Here is an 18,121-nt window from a genome sequence, read left to right on the forward strand (position 1 = left end):
AAATATTAAAATAACAATGATACAGGGGGCTAAATCACATGCTCTCTCTCTCACTGGCAAACAATATGGCAGTTAGCATTTGAGATAGCAGTAATACATGATCGTAATTTGATTAAAATGGATAAAAAGACATTCAATGTCTGATTTACTGGTGTGGATTTAACTGTTAAAGCCCCCAAAAGTCACACGAGTTCTGGGCTAGCTGATAAAACTGAATCAAAGGCATCAATAACATTGATGGGAAGGCACAACAGCTAGCTTCAAGAAGAAAAACAAGTAAGAGGCAGCGATTTATGGTTCAAATGTTATTCTACTTTTGTTAAACTGTGTCACATCTTGTCATGTACAACAGCGCCGATCTAGAAGGCATTTTTTACGGTCACATTCAGAAAAACTGTAACGCAGCCAACATTCTTTGCAGCTGTAGTGGGTCCTTCGGTTCTTCTTCGCTGCTCTAAAAACAGTAGCCCATGCATGCAGTGCTTTCTTTCCGGCAGCGAAGAATTGCTTTCCGGTTTATAGCTCTAACATTTAACATGGCTAAACCAAGCAAAAGAATAAAGTTAAACCAAATGGTATCGGATTGGTGCATAAACCTGTGTACTCACTGATACCAACACACGCATTTTATGCAGTATCAGACATATATCTGATACTGGTATTGGAATCAGAACAACGCTAATCATCAACCTGCTGGCGTCTACAGATGGAAATTAGCCTATGGCTGCAATCTGGCACATTTACATATCCATATTCATTAATGTGCACTGTCCTTACAATAAATACATGTATGTACTTTTGTCTTTGTGTTGTGTTATCAAGATGCCTGTATGTTTGTGTATGTTTGCATTGGTTTTATGTATTTGTTTTCATATCTAGTATGGTTGCATGGGAACTGAGAAAACCCCAAGAAGAATAGTTGCTGCTACACAAAAACTAATGAGAATCTAAATAAATTAACAAACAAAAAAAACCCTTGTCTTGTATTATGCATAACTCTAAGCCTTAATATAGGGAAGTGCAATATTGGATTTTGCCAGTATCCAATATGTGGACACTGAAATATACAGACATGTGCATACGTGTTAGGCATGTAGGGCACTAAGGATTCATCATGGGCCAGATGATAAATGGGCCAGAGTAAAGCTTGACACATGTCACTCAACAGCCAAGGTCAAGCTCGACAGCATCTTCTTTGTTTGGGCCTTTTCAAACTTGGTTATATGCTCAGAGTCAGCCGGTGGTTTTCAGGCCCTTGGGACATCCCTAGAACAAGAAAGATCTCGTGGCAATTCTTCTACTCACCCAGACAAATTTATCCCTTTTGGGTACTAATAAAGAACCTTGAACCTTGAACTCACCCAGACAGTTCCCTAGGCCAGTGGTTATCAAACTTTTGCACACAAGGCACAGCTGAGATCAAGCCAAAATCTTAAAGCAAGCATATCTTTTAAATAAATGTGTTTTTTCATGTAAATTAAAGGCATTTTCATTACAAATAAAACATACAGTGGGCCTTGGATTGCTTTCCAAAGGACAGTTGCAGTTTTCCAATGTTTTAGGATACATTTTTGAATTGAACCCATTTTTCACTCATGCAACCACCCGTTCACCAGATGATCAAACCCAAAGTTTCCAAAGAGCCCACCATATCTATTTCCATGAAAAATAGCCTCTTTAATTCTTGTTACAGTATGTTCAGTCACAGTTATAGTAATGACGCAATGTTATCCAAATTCCCAGGGAACACCTTGACTTGCCACAAGGTACACCAATGTGCCTCGCCACACCGTTTGAAAACCCTAGGCTCTTGGTTCCCAACCTGGAGGTCCGAGACCCCCTTAGGGGGGCACCAGAGATTTCGGGGGGGTCCCAACTCTCTGTCTACTCTAAGGTTGTCAAAATTACATTTGCACATGTGAACTAAAATCATGATATAACACCTATAAATAGTTCATAAAGAGGCATTTGAGTAAGAAGATGAGTCTTAGGACTCTGGATTTAAACAGAAAAAGATGGAGACATTTTTTACATTTCTGACTGTTGCCGTTTCTCCATGAGTTTTAAAAACTTTTACATTTTTTTTTACCAGAATATTTCACTACGTTCAGGACACAAAAGCAGCTTAAGAGTTAAGAATGTTTTTATTTTTGCACTTTGAATGACTTGCATAGCAGTAAACAGCTCAAAATGTGGCCTTTTGAAGCGTGTCTGTAGAAATTATTGCTTGCCCCCTCAAGGGGAGTTCTCTCAAATAAAGACAATAAAACTATTAAAGTGCTCATTTTACCCTGACTTCTTAGAATAAAGCAAAAAGGTGATCAATAGTCAGATCTCAGGATATATATAACTGCAGTCAACTGGCCATAAAAGACAATAATCACATTAGAAATAGGAAAGAATGACTGGCTGTTAGAGAAAAGCTTCAAACAGCTGTGTTTTTGCTGTGTGAGAGGAGAGAAGTTCACTGCAGTTTGAGTGTGCATATGGTGGGTTGGCATAATATGCATTTGGGTGTGTCTGCAGCAGACTTTGATCCGGAGGATTTCCCTCTTAGACGATTCGAGCTGAGCAGCGATAAGCTTCTAGAGAAGAAATATCCCTGAATTACATTCACTTTAACTTTTCAGCTGAAAAACTCAGGATTAATACGTCACCCTGTCATCCCGTAGTGACTCATGACATTTTGGCTTTGTTGAACATTTCAAGTCCTTCCTATATTAATACTTAACAGGAGTAAGCTGTCGTAGATCTGCATGAATCATCCTACAAATGAATAATGCACTTGGTGAGCAGACAGATCCACAGTGGGCTTCAGATGTGGCCTTGTGTCATACTCACATCTGTAGACTGTGACTCTGTTTCTAGGGCGCTGCTGAAGAAACAAAGGCTCTCAAACTCTACTTAACCTCGCTCTGCTGTTTCCCACACAGAACAAAACCTCCTAACAAAGCGAGGTAAATGTTTTCAAAGGCTGTTGGTAAGTCCTTCATCAAAACTGCCCTTTTCCACAGATGTAATCCTCCCACTTTTAGATCTGCATCCTCACATATATTTACGTCATTGATGCATCCTTTAAAAGAAAAATAGACACCTTGCAACTTTTAAAACACCTCAACACTTGGCACCACAAAGAACGCACTTCAAGAAGCTTCTTAGTTCTAACTACACAATAAAACAAGATCTAAAAAGAAAACCTCAAGTTCTGAGTCAGTTTTAAAAAGTTTAAATATTCTTTTAGTATTGGAGAAGTCATCATCAACTCTTTCTAACATCTCATCATAGAGGAGGAGGAAAGAATCTAAGGGCATTTAAACATGTCCATCCATTAGTTTCAATTTTATTGTCATTTATAGTGTTAAACTACTCTTTAATAATCTTAGCTTCCAAGTTTCCACTTTCATATATATATATATATATACCTTCCTTAAGTGTTTTGAGATTATGAAGTAAAAAATCGGATTTTTAATTAGGATTTTTAAATTTGACATTTTTGAGTTTCTATTGTCAAAATTTAAGGCTTTGGAAACTCAGCAATTGCAATTTTTTCTTGTTAATATCCTGCTTTTCAAACTCTTAAATACTGATTTTTTTCTTGAACCACTCAAGAAAGTAGTTCTGAGTATTTGCTTCACGTGTTGTAATGTTACATAGTTATACGTTATTATTTCATAGTGTGGTGAATGTGCAGGTCACAACTTGTCCACAAGAGTGTTTTGGTGTTGTTGGATTGTATATTTGATGAGTTTGATGAGGGAAAGCCGGAAATACCATGTGTCTCCGTAAAGTTAGCTGAGCAGCTCGGATCTCAGCCCCGCCGATCTAAAAACAGCTTGCACCGACAACTAAAGGTAATGAACCTACTCCTAGGACTATAGGGATTATGGCAATGGGTGAATTTGCCAAAATTTTGAAGTAACCCTTTAAAGATCAATTCATTTAGGAAGGAATTCATGTTTTTACAAGAATATGTTAAATAGACGGAAACACTGATTTTATTTCAGTTTCTATTTCATGATAAAGCTGATACTATTACCGTATTTCCTCTAATAAAGACTGGGAATCAAACTGGAGCAAGGCCTATCATTATGGCAGGGGTCCACACGAACAAATAAGGGTCGGGCCCCTTTATAGGCCAGGGTATTATAAAGAGTAACATGTTAATTCCCTTCTGTTTTTATTTGAAAACATTGCAGCTTTCACTGATTTAAAAAAGGAGTCTACTTTAAAGGTCCCAGCTTCTTGACTTTACAGTATAGATCACCACATCTTTCTCCATCTGCATAATTTGTCATACAAGAGATAATATTTGAATTTTATCAACCACATGCTGATGCCTGGTTAGCAGCTTTGCATGGACTGGAAAAGTTTGAGTTGGGTTGTATTAAGGAACCTGAATTTTGGAATAGAAATAACCGTTGTTAAGTGACTGGCTAGGGTTGTTTTCTGGCGATTTTTCTTTCTTTTATTATCAGAAACTGAATTCTCTTCTCAATGACATTTTTTACAGCATGGGGCTAGCTCAAATCTCTCACTGGACTAATAACCCAGACGTGTCAGCCTAATTTCTATGAAATCCAATGAAAGAGGAAGTTTGAAAGGTTACCCTAAGGCTACAGAGGGTGCAATCTGCTGTGTCATTTAAATCAGTCTTCCTTGTTATGCAACATTTAAATACCATATGAGAGGGATGACACATGGAGGCCAGGGTCAGGGTCCTCTTACTGGGATTAAAGCTAGGATTATGGATGTGGCATCACAGAAAAACATGCACTGAGTGCAATGAAAAATATAAATCTGGTTACTTAATTTCTGCCACATAAAACAACAATACTAGTGATAGAGCATTGTTTATATGCATTGATTGCATCTTGGAAAGCAGCAATTCAAAGCCAAATCTGACTCCTAGAATGACACAAAATGTGGGCAAAAAATACAAATCAGGCCTTTTCTTCATTCTTGGAAGCTTCCAGAGAACAAAGCCAGCAGATCACTGTTACTGTAATGGAGCCTCCTCTCTCTGAACAGGGCATAAATCATGTTATTGCTCGTTTAGCCAAGGCAGCCGCTTCCTGATTGGCTGACAGGGAGACAGGGTGGGGTCAGATGCTGAGGGAGACTCAGGGGTCGGTTAAAGGATCTCCTCTAACTGCAGCTGCTCGCGTTGCAGGCTCGGCCACACACTTAAACTCATTACATCTTTGTATTTTACAGAGCCGGCTAGAGGACGGGTGGTCACTGAATGCCTCGATCCCTGCAACGTGTCCAGGGATGTAAATAGAAACACACAAACAGGAAGGAGATGGGAGTCAGCGTCATAACAGGCACATATGCTTCTCTGGCCTCGCAGCTCAGCGTCCTGCAGCACAGACAGATGACATACTGTCCCTGTGTCCGGTTTCTTTTTCCTTCATCCAAGCTTTATAGGTGGCTATCTGCATGCACGTACACGTGCACAACACATACACTTTAAAATACAAATGAGAGCTAAAGCAGTGAACCTCAAACTGTGAGGAAGACATTTGCAAATGTTGAGCAAAAGACAGCCAGAGCTTTTTTATGCATTAAATGTACATTTACATTACATAAAATCCATTCTAAGAGGAAAGTGGATATTAAATGGACACAAAAGGAACAGAAATAGGACGTACAGTCCTTAAATGGATCCCACTTTAAAGGGATAGAACATGACCACCCACCTCTGCAGTGAATAATTTGTTTAGCTGTTCCTAATGGATCTTTCCTATTGTGTATTCAGTGGCTCATTTCCGCAATTTAGCACAAATTAGAGCACAGAGAGGTCTTCCCTCGCAGGGCGTCAATGGCTGGTGGTAAAAGTGAGATGTCTGCTTGACTGGCTCTGGATATGAGCCAGCCCACGCCAAGACACTGCCCTCTCTGTTCTCCTTTTAATGCCACAGTGCAGCAGGACAGACACCAATCCTCTAAAACAGGGAATGTACATTATACAGGCCATGAACTCCAGCAGAACTGCAGCTTAAAATGCAGTTTTAATGCTGCAGAGCCATGCACTCTCTCTGTGTCTGCAGTAGAAGTGTTTTAATCAATGCCAAGCCTGTTACAAATTGAGTTTTTGATCTATTGTGGTCATTATATGGTGTTTGGAACCAAATGTTAATCACAGAGCTGTGGCAGTCGGTCAGCTGTATTGAGTCGTTCATCGACAGACAAATGATGACCTTCTATTTTAAAGTCTGATTACTGGTTTACCCGTTTTTACACGTAATGAGTGAAATAATCCATTCTGTTTCAGCTAATACAAAAGCTGTGAGTCAACAGTCCTGTTTACCAAAATTTCAAATGGTTATGCAAATTTCCTAACAATAGCAACACTGACATGCTAATGGATATTACATTGTTTGTATTGAATGTTAGTTTACTGATTTAGTATGCTAAAATTTAAATTGGAAGCACAAACTAAGTGCAGTTAAGGCAATGCAATCAGCATTTTGGGTAAGGGATAATATAACATTGTGCATCCCAACAAATGTACTGTCAGGTGTAGGAAGATCTTCGGGGAGGGCGAGAGGCTTTGTCTGCTCTGAGGCTGCCAAAATTAGATCTGCAAGTATTGACTAAAACCATGATAAGGCAGTTATTAAGTAGTTTATACAAAGGTCTTTTGGCAAGAAAAGCATGCATAGGCCTTCTTAGAGTTTTATCAGGGAAACAGAGGCCGCTGTAGATTCAGTTAATGGCCGCTGCCTCCCTGGCTTAGCATGTAGTAGGAACAGCACAGTATGATAGTTTTTTTTTTTTCTGCACATATAACTTCCCCCCGAGGTGAAAAGAGGCCACATATCAAAGCATGATGTTAGTCTGCAAGGAGGAACGAAGGCTGGCAGCACTAGCTTGTAATGTTAGCCACACTGTAGAGAGTGTATCAGACTAACATCACACCCGCTAACACAATGACCCTGTGAGGAATTTGACTGTTTTCTAGGAATGTTCTTGTCTTTAGTCTAGTCAGTTTAACGAAATGTAAATAAGCGTCTAGCCAAATACGGAAATAGATGCTTACGGAACATCCTTGATCTCCACACAGGACCTCTGGAGCTCAGTGAGAGTGGCCATTAGGTTCTTGGTCACCTCCCTTACTAAGGCGGCCAGCTCTTGGAAGAGTCCTGGTTGTGCCAAACTTCTTGCATTTGAGAATCATGGAGGCCGCTGTGCAGCAGACATTTTTTGTAGCCTTTCCCAGATCTGTGCCTGTCAACAGTCCTGTCTCTGAGCTCTGCAGGCAGTCCCTTTGACCTAACGGCTTGGTTTTTCCTCTGATATGCATTGTCAGCTTTGAGGCATTTTATATAGAGGAGTGTACCTTTAAAATCATGTCCAATCAGTTTAATTTACATCAGGTGGACTCGAGTCAAGGTGTAGAAACATCTCAGCAACGATCCCGAGAAATGGGAAGGGTTGCAAAGGGTCTGAATGCTTATGTCGATGTGATATTTCAGGTTTTTTCATATATTTTCCAACATTTCTAAACGTCTGTTTTCACTTTGTTATGATGGGTTACTGGGTTTAGATTAATGAGAATAAAAATGTTTTTTTCCCAACTGTAGCATCAAGCTGAAACACGAAAAAATTGACAATTGAACTCAGTGAAAAAGTTTGGATAGCCCTGCTTTAGGGTCAGATAGGAACCTTTGGTACTCCAACAGAAGGGTGCAAATTAAGTGTGATGAAACAGATTAGTTGCACTGGTACCTGTCCCAACTTTTGAAAATGTAGTTTTACTGCTTAAGTCCATTTCTAATGGAAAAGGTGAAATCTGAATGTGCTAACATTTGGCTACTTGAACTGAAATCAGAGATTTACTGTTCTAATACTTCTATCAAACCTTGGGAATGGGCTGCTTGTGAATGCAGCAAACCTCAGAGCCTTTCACAGCAGCCCATTACTCCGTCAGAGGTTTAAATCAGATATGGATCAACACGCCTCGTAATGGCGAGTTTGAAAATTATCCCCATGCTGTCAGGGTCCAATCTCCACGTTAATATCCATCCCCCCACAAGAGATAATTATGTTCTGTTGTAATATGAACATGGTATGCTAACAACTCTCTGGCCATTAGTCACCACAATGCCTCCTCTGGGCTCTGGATGTCCAGTGTGAGCAGTATTGTCTCAGACAACAGCTGCTTCTGTCCGGGCTAAAAGGAAAGCTGGAGGCCATCAAAGTGCAGAGCAGATAGGGAGGCGAAGGGCCTGGCAAGATGTGAGAGCAGCTACTTCTCCTGTCTGCTATGTTCCCAATCCATTTGGCTTGGTAGCTGCATACACACCCACGGTTAGGAGAGGTTACTGTGTTATAGAGCGGGATTTTCTGCTAAATCATCCTGCCTGGTTTGAAGGTAAGGAAAGAGAGAAGGATCCATAGAACGATAGAAAGGAAGTATGATCTAAAAGAGAAACAGCACTGTTTCTGATCATTATTCAACGTCACGTTCTTCATTTAAAAAACAGGCTTTCACTGACATACGGGCGGTGTTTGCAGTGCTAATGAGTCCATTGGGCTGTCCAAGTCGTGTCTGGTTGAGACAGAACTGCTGAGATGACAGAAAAAAAAGCAGCCTTCCTTTCTTAGAGCAGAGGAAGAGCAGGACGGCTGGTGTTATTAAATATTAAACACCTCAGTATGTGGTCAATCATAAAGCTTTTCTCTGACAGGAGCTGAATACTGATCAACCAAGACGTGGATCCACAGCGTCTCTACAAGCTCGTCAAATGCTAACCTCTCCGCTGCTACAAATGAAGGCCAAACATGAGGTTATATGTGGATTAACTCACATGGAGACTGCAGGAAAACACTTCAGTTACATTACCTTTAAGTCTATTTTATAAAGCTAAAAAACAACCAAAAAAACCTCATCTGAATACAACTGATAGATACAACAAGAACCTGCTTGGGTATCGACCAATTATTTACCAAAACACTCTGGAAATATCAGTTATTAGCTTTTTTGCCACTTTGTGCCACTTTATTTTGCCACTTTTAAGCCCATTTTCCCACGTTTTGCCCATTATTGTCATTTTAACCCATTTTTGTTGCTTTTCTGACATGTTGCCGCCTTTTTCCCATGTTGTCCACTACTTTCAGCCACTTTTATCTAATTTTCGCCACTTTATTCCCCTTTTTACTATTTTGCCCTTTGTTTACCTCTTATTTTGCCATCTAATGCCCATGTTTCCCCCTTTCCAACCTTTATTGCAAATGTATGTACATTTTTACTGTTTTTGTCCTAAGTTTGCAGCTTGTTTTGCCACCTTATGACCACATTGTCCATTTTTTCAACACTTTTTGTAAATGTTTGCACATTTATGCATATGTAAGGAAATTCTGACCACTTCTATTATCACTTTATCCCATTTTTGCCAGGTTATTCCCATTTCTACTTTTTTGTCCTTTGTTTACCACTAATTTTGCCATCTTATGCCCAAGTATTCCCCTTTTTTAGCATTTGTTTCAAATGTATGCCTATTTTTACCAATTCTTTTGGCACTTTATTCCCATTTTTACAGTTTTTTGTCCTTTGTTGGCCACTAATTTTGCCATCTTATGCCCAGGTTTACCCCTTTTTCCAACCTTTTTTGCAAATGTATGCACATTCATGCAAATGTAAGGACATTTTGACCACTTCTTTTTGTCACGTTAACCCATTTTTGCTGTTTTTTTGCCCTTTGCCTCTAATTTTGCCAACTTATTCCCACACTTTCCAATTTTTCGACCTTTTTGCAAATGTTTGCACATTTATGCAAATGTAAGGCCATTTTGACCACTTCTTTTTGATACTATCCCATTTTTGCCACTCTATTCCCGTTTTTACTATTTTGCTTTTTTCTTCAACCATTGTTTCAAATGTATGTCCATTATTATCACTTGATCCCATTTATCCCTTTTTTGCCACTTTTCATCAATGCTTGCCACTTCTTTTTGCCACTTTTAACCTATTTTGCTATTTTTGGCTATTTTTTTTTCTTTTTATTACCAGTCTAACTAATTTGTTACACTTTTTGTCTAATAAAATCATTTTCTGCTGAAGTTGTCTCAGTTCCTAAAAATACCTGCTCATTACCTCTCAAAGAATACCACACCTTAAACTCGTCATATCTCAATATTTCAACACGTCTCAAATCCAGGTGTAGCTTAAAAAAATAAAAATACATCCTCATCACAGGGCCAGTTCCACTTCTTCTACCGCAAACCCCTTTCTTGTTCCCTGCGTACCAGAGTAATCCATCAGTTCATTGTTTTAATATGTCTGCAGGGCTCTGCCTAACTCTAATTTACTTGATGAAGATTTTTAGGGGCTCAAACTCGCTGCTGGGGCCAGGGGTCCCGAGGATCATCGCAATCTACTTTGATGCTGTTTATTAAATTTTGACACCATTTTACATTAAAAAATACATGTCTTAATAACTGAAAATGATTTAAGATGTCTGCCTGACCAGATTTTTGATGCACACTTATAATGATTTAATCCTGAGGCCCCAGGCAACTCTCTACCATAACCTTGTGGTAAAACCATCTACGTAGATAATGCTGAACCATCCTCTACTAGTAATTAATATATTAGAAATAGAGATACTGTTTATCCCGTACAGCCGCTGTGTAGTGTTCAAAACAGGCAAAAGCCCAAAGATATTTGGTTTGAGTGAAAAAAAAGAAAATATTAAGAATTTAAAACCTCAAAGCAGAAAATATTCATAACTTTAAAAACTGTCTTGGCCCATCAATTATAGATTATGTGACCCATTTTTGCGACTCCAGAGTTGACTAAGGTAATTACATAATGCCAGCAGCGACAAAGTAATGGTGCATGTTAGGAAAGAGTCAAATGTGTCAGTGAAGCAAACACCTACATAATGACTTCAATCCCTTTGTAGAAAAAAATCTAGGACCATTTTTTCCTCTGTTGGTCACAATCATGACCATATATATAATTGGGGTAAATAGCATTTAACACATTGTCTATAGAGGTTGGGTAAAATATTGATTGTTTGACTATTTTTCAATACTAAAACGCTCCTTTGTAGCAACAATTATGATGTTGCATGCCACATACAGTATTATGCAGAACTTTTAGGCATGTTTGGGACAAATCTGAGGCTGAAGTAAGGCGTAGATGTGGTGAGTAAGCTGCCAGAGGGCACCATCGGGCTGGAAGGAGTATTTACACAGCTCTGGTCATGATCTGGATATCCTTGCATGTTACCAGGGGCATGATATAATAATCTGCTGAAAAATATCAAAGTCCACACCTCTAGGAGCAGAGTGAGGGATGGATATGGTGAGTAAGCATGGCCTCGGGTACTGGCTGGGCAGGTAGTAGAGCTGCAATAAGCCCCCAGTCATGCTGTGATATAAGTAGGGGTGAAAACTCTCGAACAAAAGAGATGCCATCAAGCTTGACCTAACATGATGTTGCAGATCTCCATGGGCCCCCATTAAATTATTTTTTCCCTTTTTAGGCATTTTGTTTTTGGCATTTTTGCCACTTGCTTTTGCAACTTTTAACCAATTTTGCCACTTTTGCCTCACTTTGCCATTTGTTGCCCATTTTAGCCACATATTTGCCACTGTTGGCCACATCTTTTTGCCACTTTAATCATTTTTTGCCACTTCTTTTTGTCGTTTTTTCCCCTTTTGCCCATTTTCCACTTCTTCTTTGCACTTTAACCCATTTTTTCAACTATATATCAAATTTTTTCCTCTATTCAACTATTTTCCATCAAAGCTTCGTGGCCTAATTATGAAGTCTGACATTAATTTCCAGATCCTTCCATGTGCCTATCTACATTGTTAACATTAGTAACTGGGGGGGTACTGATTATCTGGGCCCACAGGAGGGAGGGGCCCTTGAGAAGGCCGTAATGAAAAGTGCATTGTTATTTATTTTTTCTTAGGCCCCATCCACACACAGACGAAAACGATTTATTGCCGTTTCATTTTGAAAAAGTTTTCCATAAAGAAAGAATCCTTTCAAGAAATATCTGCGTAAGCATGGAACCACTGAAACGACTGAAAACGCTGTAGTGCATATGCCAAGGCTGTGCGTGGCGCTCCAACGCTGCCACAGAAATGCGCCAAACAAGAGAAAAAGATTACAGAAAACTGACCCAAACTTTCTTCTAGTTGCCCTTCTGGTTGTTCTCCCCATTGGATTTAAGATCATATGGTGTGTGCTTCACGGTGGTGGTAAAGGAGCATCAGATTTTGCTGTAAAGCCACAACAAGCCCAGTTTCTGCAGCACGAACACAACCGTGCAGTCAGCCATTGTTGTGTTGGCCGGACACGCACACGCATCTTAAGAGAGCTACGCTATGTGTGACATAATCGTTTCAAGAAAGATGCGGTTAGCCATCCACACAGAGACAAAACAGTAGTCGCTTACGGATTTGTGCACGCTATTGTTTACAGTCACCCAAAACGCTTTTTCCATGTGGATGAAACGCCAATACGACAAAAAACTTTTGCCTATACTCCTGAATTCATCTCCATGTGGACGGGGCCTTAGTACGTAGTGTCATAATTGAATCATAAGTGACTAAATGAATTGGTCAACAGACTGAAATTTGTGTCAAATAGAGTAAAACACAATACTGGAGGGCAGTCCAGCACTGCAAAATAATGCAAGTAAATTTAACAATAGTAAAAATATTGCTCATAAATGGGGAAATTATAGTTCAAAAACCCATTTAAGTGCTGAGATATTTGTAAAAATAAGTCAACATTTGTTATTTGGCTAGCTCTTTTGGGGGGGGGCGTGCAACAGTCTTTCTGGGGGCCCTAAATTCCTAGCTACGCCCCTGGCTGGACCCCCTTATGGGCGGCCTTGAGTTTGTGAGTAAAAATATGGTGTATTTTAACACACTGAGGAGTTTAAAGAGTCAAAGAAGTGATCTATGAAGACTTTTCTGGCTCTAAATTTTCAGTGATGCTCATTTCGAGGCAGAGGGAGGAAGGTACTTACTCGAAGGCGAAGAAGAGGGAGCAGGTCCCCACGATGAGGAACAGGGTCAGGTAGAAGACTCCTTTCTGCCGGGCCATCATCACCCGGCCGTCGCAGCAGAAAGTGTTCTTCCCCGGGAGCTTCTCCCATTTCCGCACCTTCCGTGTTATCATCACCGCCGACATGGTGCCTCCTGCTCGGACCAGTCCTCCGTCCTCTACGGGTGTTAGTTTTTCAACTGTTTCACAATAATATGGCTGGGTTTGATGGGATGTTGCGCTCTTAGAGAAACGGTTTAAACAATGTGGCACAGCCCATAGCGAAAAAAAGGAGACTTGCTCATAAATATAAAAGATTTCTGCACCAGGCGACGACTGTCAGAGCATTTTCTCTTGGTTTTAAAGAGCCGCAGTCACATCCTCAATGCTTCCTCATCCATGGTGTTAATATTTATTCCACTTTCTCGTCTTTACTGCAGCATGTCATTCCCACGCTGCTCCAGCAATCTCAATCCTGTCTCATTCAGCCTGTAAACGCTGGAAAAACACGCAGAGATTCATCCAAACGCTTGCGGCAGATGTTCACCATCGGAAGCCTGGAAATGCAGCCGTGGCTGTTGCACCAGGAGCGCGGACCTTGACCGAATGACATTCATATCATCTCGATAATAAATCATAAATGATCGAAGAGGAGAGCTGATTCAGATATTCGTCTGTGCCCACCCTCCTGGACGTCCTCGTGCTAAAATAAAACCAACAAATCCCATAAATGAGGGTCAATAATCGGCAGTATGGAGGCGAGCATGTAAAGCTGTTGGATGTGCCTTTTCCCCGCAGGATGCCTGCTCTCTGTTTTAGTCAATGGCAGCAGGAAACACGCCTAGATTGAACTGTCCAATCTTAAAGGGGCAGGACAGGTGAAACAAAGAGGAACAAAGGACGACCATAAAGGTCCAAATCACATCACATTAATATGCTAAAGCTTTCGTCTGTGATTTTACCCGAGGGAGGAGGCTGTGAAGGAGCGTGTTCATAAAGATAATTGGTGAAAGACACCAGATGCATTAATCCCTCAAGTGTTAAAAGGCTGCGGAGGAGCAGAGGTAAACACTGCAGAGGTCCTCACAGGAAATCACACTGTACTGGGACATAGAGACGAAGAAATGATAATTAACTTATTTATTTAATAAAAGGATAACAGCACTGTGAGGAAATACTGCAATAACCATTCAAACTTCTGCAGAAATTCTAAATTAAGCTTCAAAACACACTTATTATGCAGAATAGTCATTTCCAGGATAATTGTTCCCATTAGTACATCCAAATTAGTGATTCATTCAACAATATTGAGATCTTTACCTTTAATTTACTGCACTGTGCAGAACTTGGGGCAAAAATGGAGGCTAAAGTACGGCACAAATGTGCTGGGTAAGCTGCCTGATGTAGGAAGGAGGATTGACACAACCCTGGTCATGCTCTGGATGTCCTTGCATGTAAAAAGAGGCATGGGAAAATAATCTGTTGAAAAAATAAAGTCCACACCTTAGGGGTGGAGTAAGCATGGCCTAGGCCAGTGGTTCCCGATAGGTTCCGGGTAGCCCTAGGTCAAAATGAAATGTAAATTCATCTTTTTTAAAAACATGATTAAAAACATATTTTTTAAAGCAAATTTAGGGTGGCACTTCACTGTTGTACATTATTTTTTATTTATTCATTTTTATAAAATTAAATAAAAATAATAAAAATAATGTACAACAATAAAGGGACAGCCTAAAACATAATAATAAGGAAACATAAAAAGGATCTGCTCATTTTTGAGTAAAAAAAATACTGAGGTTGTATATTAAAGCTGTATAATAACAAAGAAAAATGTTAAATTTCCAAGTTTAAAAAGTCTGAAATGTTGACATCATAAACTTGAAACTTTAAAGATTTTAAAATTACAAATCTACAACAATGTACAGTCAGAAATTCTGGAGCAACTGAATTGAAAACACTGCTTGGATAACCCTAGTTTACAGAAATCAATCAATAAATCATTCAAACTTTATTTATATCACACTTTTCATACAAGACAATGTAGCACAAAGTGCTTTACAGACAGACAGATGAATAAAAGCGGATAAAAGAAATATACACAAAATTGGCAAAATACATCATAAATAAAAGACAATATAAGAACAGGTCATCATAAAGGGTTAAAATGTGGAAAACCCTGGAGGTTAGGTTAAAGTGTAGAATAAAATACATTAAAATGAAATAAAATAGAATAAAGGGTGCTGTAATAATAAATGTGATATTGATAACGTGATGATTCTGGGCTAAAACCACAAGTTTTTCATTATTGCTCAGTCCTGGTAAGAAGAATTATTTCATTAGGCTCTCAGCTGTCAGGAAAACAGCTTCATATGGTCGGATTTTCTTTCATGCAACTGGCTATTTTGGACATTATGATCTCAGAAAGCCAAGTTTTGGTTCACATAGATTAATGGCTTTTAAAGAAGAAATTTTAATTTTTTGTTCTCGTTCATTCAAAACTTTTAAACCTTGAAAATTTTGAGTTTTCTTCTCAAAAATTAAGATCCTCTTTATTTTTTAAAGCGCGGTCCTTGTACGCCATTATAAAAATTAATAGTTTATGCATAGACCTTTTAGTGAGAACCTATTAAATGTGTAGGTTTATTATGTTAGGATTTCATCAATGAAAACAATAAAAATTGATTTATAATTTTTCCAAGTGGGTCCAGGGGGCCTTAGCTTCACTTAGATATAATTTGGGGGTCCCTTAGGAAAAGGGGTTGGGAACCAATGGCCTGGGGTCGCGTCCAGGTGGTAGTACAGTTACCAAGAGCCTCTGGTCATGCTGCGGATGTCCCAAGGCCTGAAAACCATCTGAGCAGTGAAAAGGCCTGGACAAAAGAGATGCTGTCGAGCTTGACCTTGGCTGCAGCGTGACACATGTGTGTTGACATGTGTGATGCTTGACTCTGGCCGCCCTCCCCCTCCTCTCCAGCTGCCTAAGTCTTATACACATGACTGTTTGTATTGCTAAGTTTTCTCCTGGCTTATCTCAACTTTTAGTTTGAAATCATCATTAATTTATTGTGTGTACTCTGGATGATGAATCTCGGAACAGCAAAATAACTAGGGGTGCTTAGTAGTGGATTTTTGCTGACATGCTGCTGTTTCCTAACTATCAGATACCTATACCTATAAATGTTCACTTTTTTATTGTAAAGACCTCCAATGCAGAGAGAAGCTGAGTCAACAGACTTGAGAGAGGAGAAGGGAAGTAGACAGTCTGGTAGTTGTTTTATTTTAAAGGCTTCATTTAAATGTTCAGGGCTCACTGTAGGCTTCCTAAGTGTGTGGCACCCAAGAAACCTACTTCTATTCATACAGTTGTACAGTTTACAGATATTTATGGCTAGTACATGATTAATGATGCTTACTCATATCTAACACTCATGATAGTGTATGTGTACTCTGCATTTTGAATATCTGGTATATCAAATTTAGCTTGCATGTTTTATTTACTATTTGGGATGGTTTTTAAATTGACTGACTGTGACTCATGTGTCTGATTTCAGGAGTTACTTATTAGATTATTATGTTAGCAAGTGCAAAACTTTCTTTGATGTAAACAGCAGTGGTCACACACTGTGGTTAAGAGAAGAACATTATTCATAATTATAATTATTATTTTATGATTTTTTATTATTAATTATTATTATTTATAAAGTTCTTCTCTTAACTACAAGTGTTGCTGGAGATTTCTGTTCTCTTCAAGACTTTCTTTATCCCCCATGCACCTTGGAAGTTGGTGAGGTTGTGCCAGAGTTACAAACTTCAGCTCTTCTTCGAATTCTAAAGTTTTAAAATAGTGATCATTATAGATACAGTGCCTCCAAGTGTGCAGCTTTGCCTCCAAACACCTGTCATGATATGTTTACTCTTCTCTAGAAGATCTAGCATCAGTTCTTCATATTAACCCACTCAAGAATGGTCTGATTCCAAATTATTCAGCTTGATCCAACACAAGCTTTCCCATACACTGGATAAAACTAAAGCTGCATGGGAGGCAGATGTTGGTGAACATTTTCTGCAGAGAATAAGAACAATACTACTTCACAAATGCAATCTTTGTCTTCCTGCACTCAACATGGAATCATCCAGTTTAAGTAGTAAACCTACTCACCTTCTTAAATAATAAACTGGCAAAGATTTATCCTGATGGTGACCTAGTGTGCCCCAGGTGCCAGTATTTTCCCGTCTCCCTTGGCCACATATTTTGGTCGAGTCGATCTCTATTCTCTCAGCAGTAGGTGGTGAAACTATTAATCCTAACCCCCATACCTCGATTTCATTCATCTGTTGTCTCATTTTGCTTAACTGCAGTAAGAGTAAGTCTCCTCCTACCTTTATTCTTGGAATTGTGTGTTGGTGTTGTTTTGGAACTTGCAGAAAATTAGTTATTCTGTACAAGGATGAGAAGAGAAATACAGTCAAACTTAGTCTATGTTAAACATGTATCAAAAGCATAACTCTCCTTGAATTGCTAGGGTATTTCTTTATCTGTAAACTGCATTTTGGAGATTCCAGCCACACGAGTTTGTGAAATATGATGTCATTCATCTTCCTGTAATACTTTGGTGATACTGTCTGAGCATGGTTGGCTTGCTTTTCTTTATTTTTACTATTATTATATATTTTGTTAATTTCTTTGATAGTGTGGAAACATTCACTCTTATGTTTATTGTTATGTTTAGACTGCAAACTTATAATTAAGTTTGGTTTTAAATTCGTAATCAAACTATGACATAATCTATCTATCCATAACTCTTCTGGTCAATGTCTGTCATAAAACAAGCCTGATAAATAACATTTTAAAATATTTTCAAAGAGAATTTAGTTTTGTCTTCTGTAACACGTGTAAAAATGTGAATAGATATCCCCCATCCATCCATCCATCCATCCACCCATGCATCCATCCATCCATCCATCCATGCACCCATCCATGCATCCATCCATCCATCCATGCACCCACCCATGCATCCATCCATCCATCCATCCATCCATGCACCCATCCATGCATCCATCCATCCATCCATGCACCCATCCATGCACCCATCCATGCATCCATCC

The 18,121-nt window shown here is 39.2% G+C and overlaps 1 protein-coding gene across 1 annotated transcript in view; it reads right to left on the reverse strand.

Moving 5' to 3' along the window:
• zdhhc9 (zinc finger DHHC-type palmitoyltransferase 9) overlaps nucleotides 1-13,813 on the reverse strand; it is a 50,738-nt gene extending 36,925 nt beyond the window's left edge. Inside the window, exon 1 of the mRNA XM_041797768.1 lies at nucleotides 12,999-13,813. Coding sequence (XP_041653702.1) covers nucleotides 12,999-13,162 — 164 coding nt within the window. The 5' untranslated portion in view covers nucleotides 13,163-13,813. The remainder of the gene's footprint in view (nucleotides 1-12,998) is intronic.
• Nucleotides 13,814-18,121: the final 4,308 nt, after the last annotated feature.

The sequence above is a fragment of the Cheilinus undulatus genome, linkage group 10 (assembly GCF_018320785.1).
Source record: "Cheilinus undulatus linkage group 10, ASM1832078v1, whole genome shotgun sequence".
NCBI classification, from domain to species: Eukaryota; Metazoa; Chordata; class Actinopteri; order Labriformes; family Labridae; genus Cheilinus; species Cheilinus undulatus.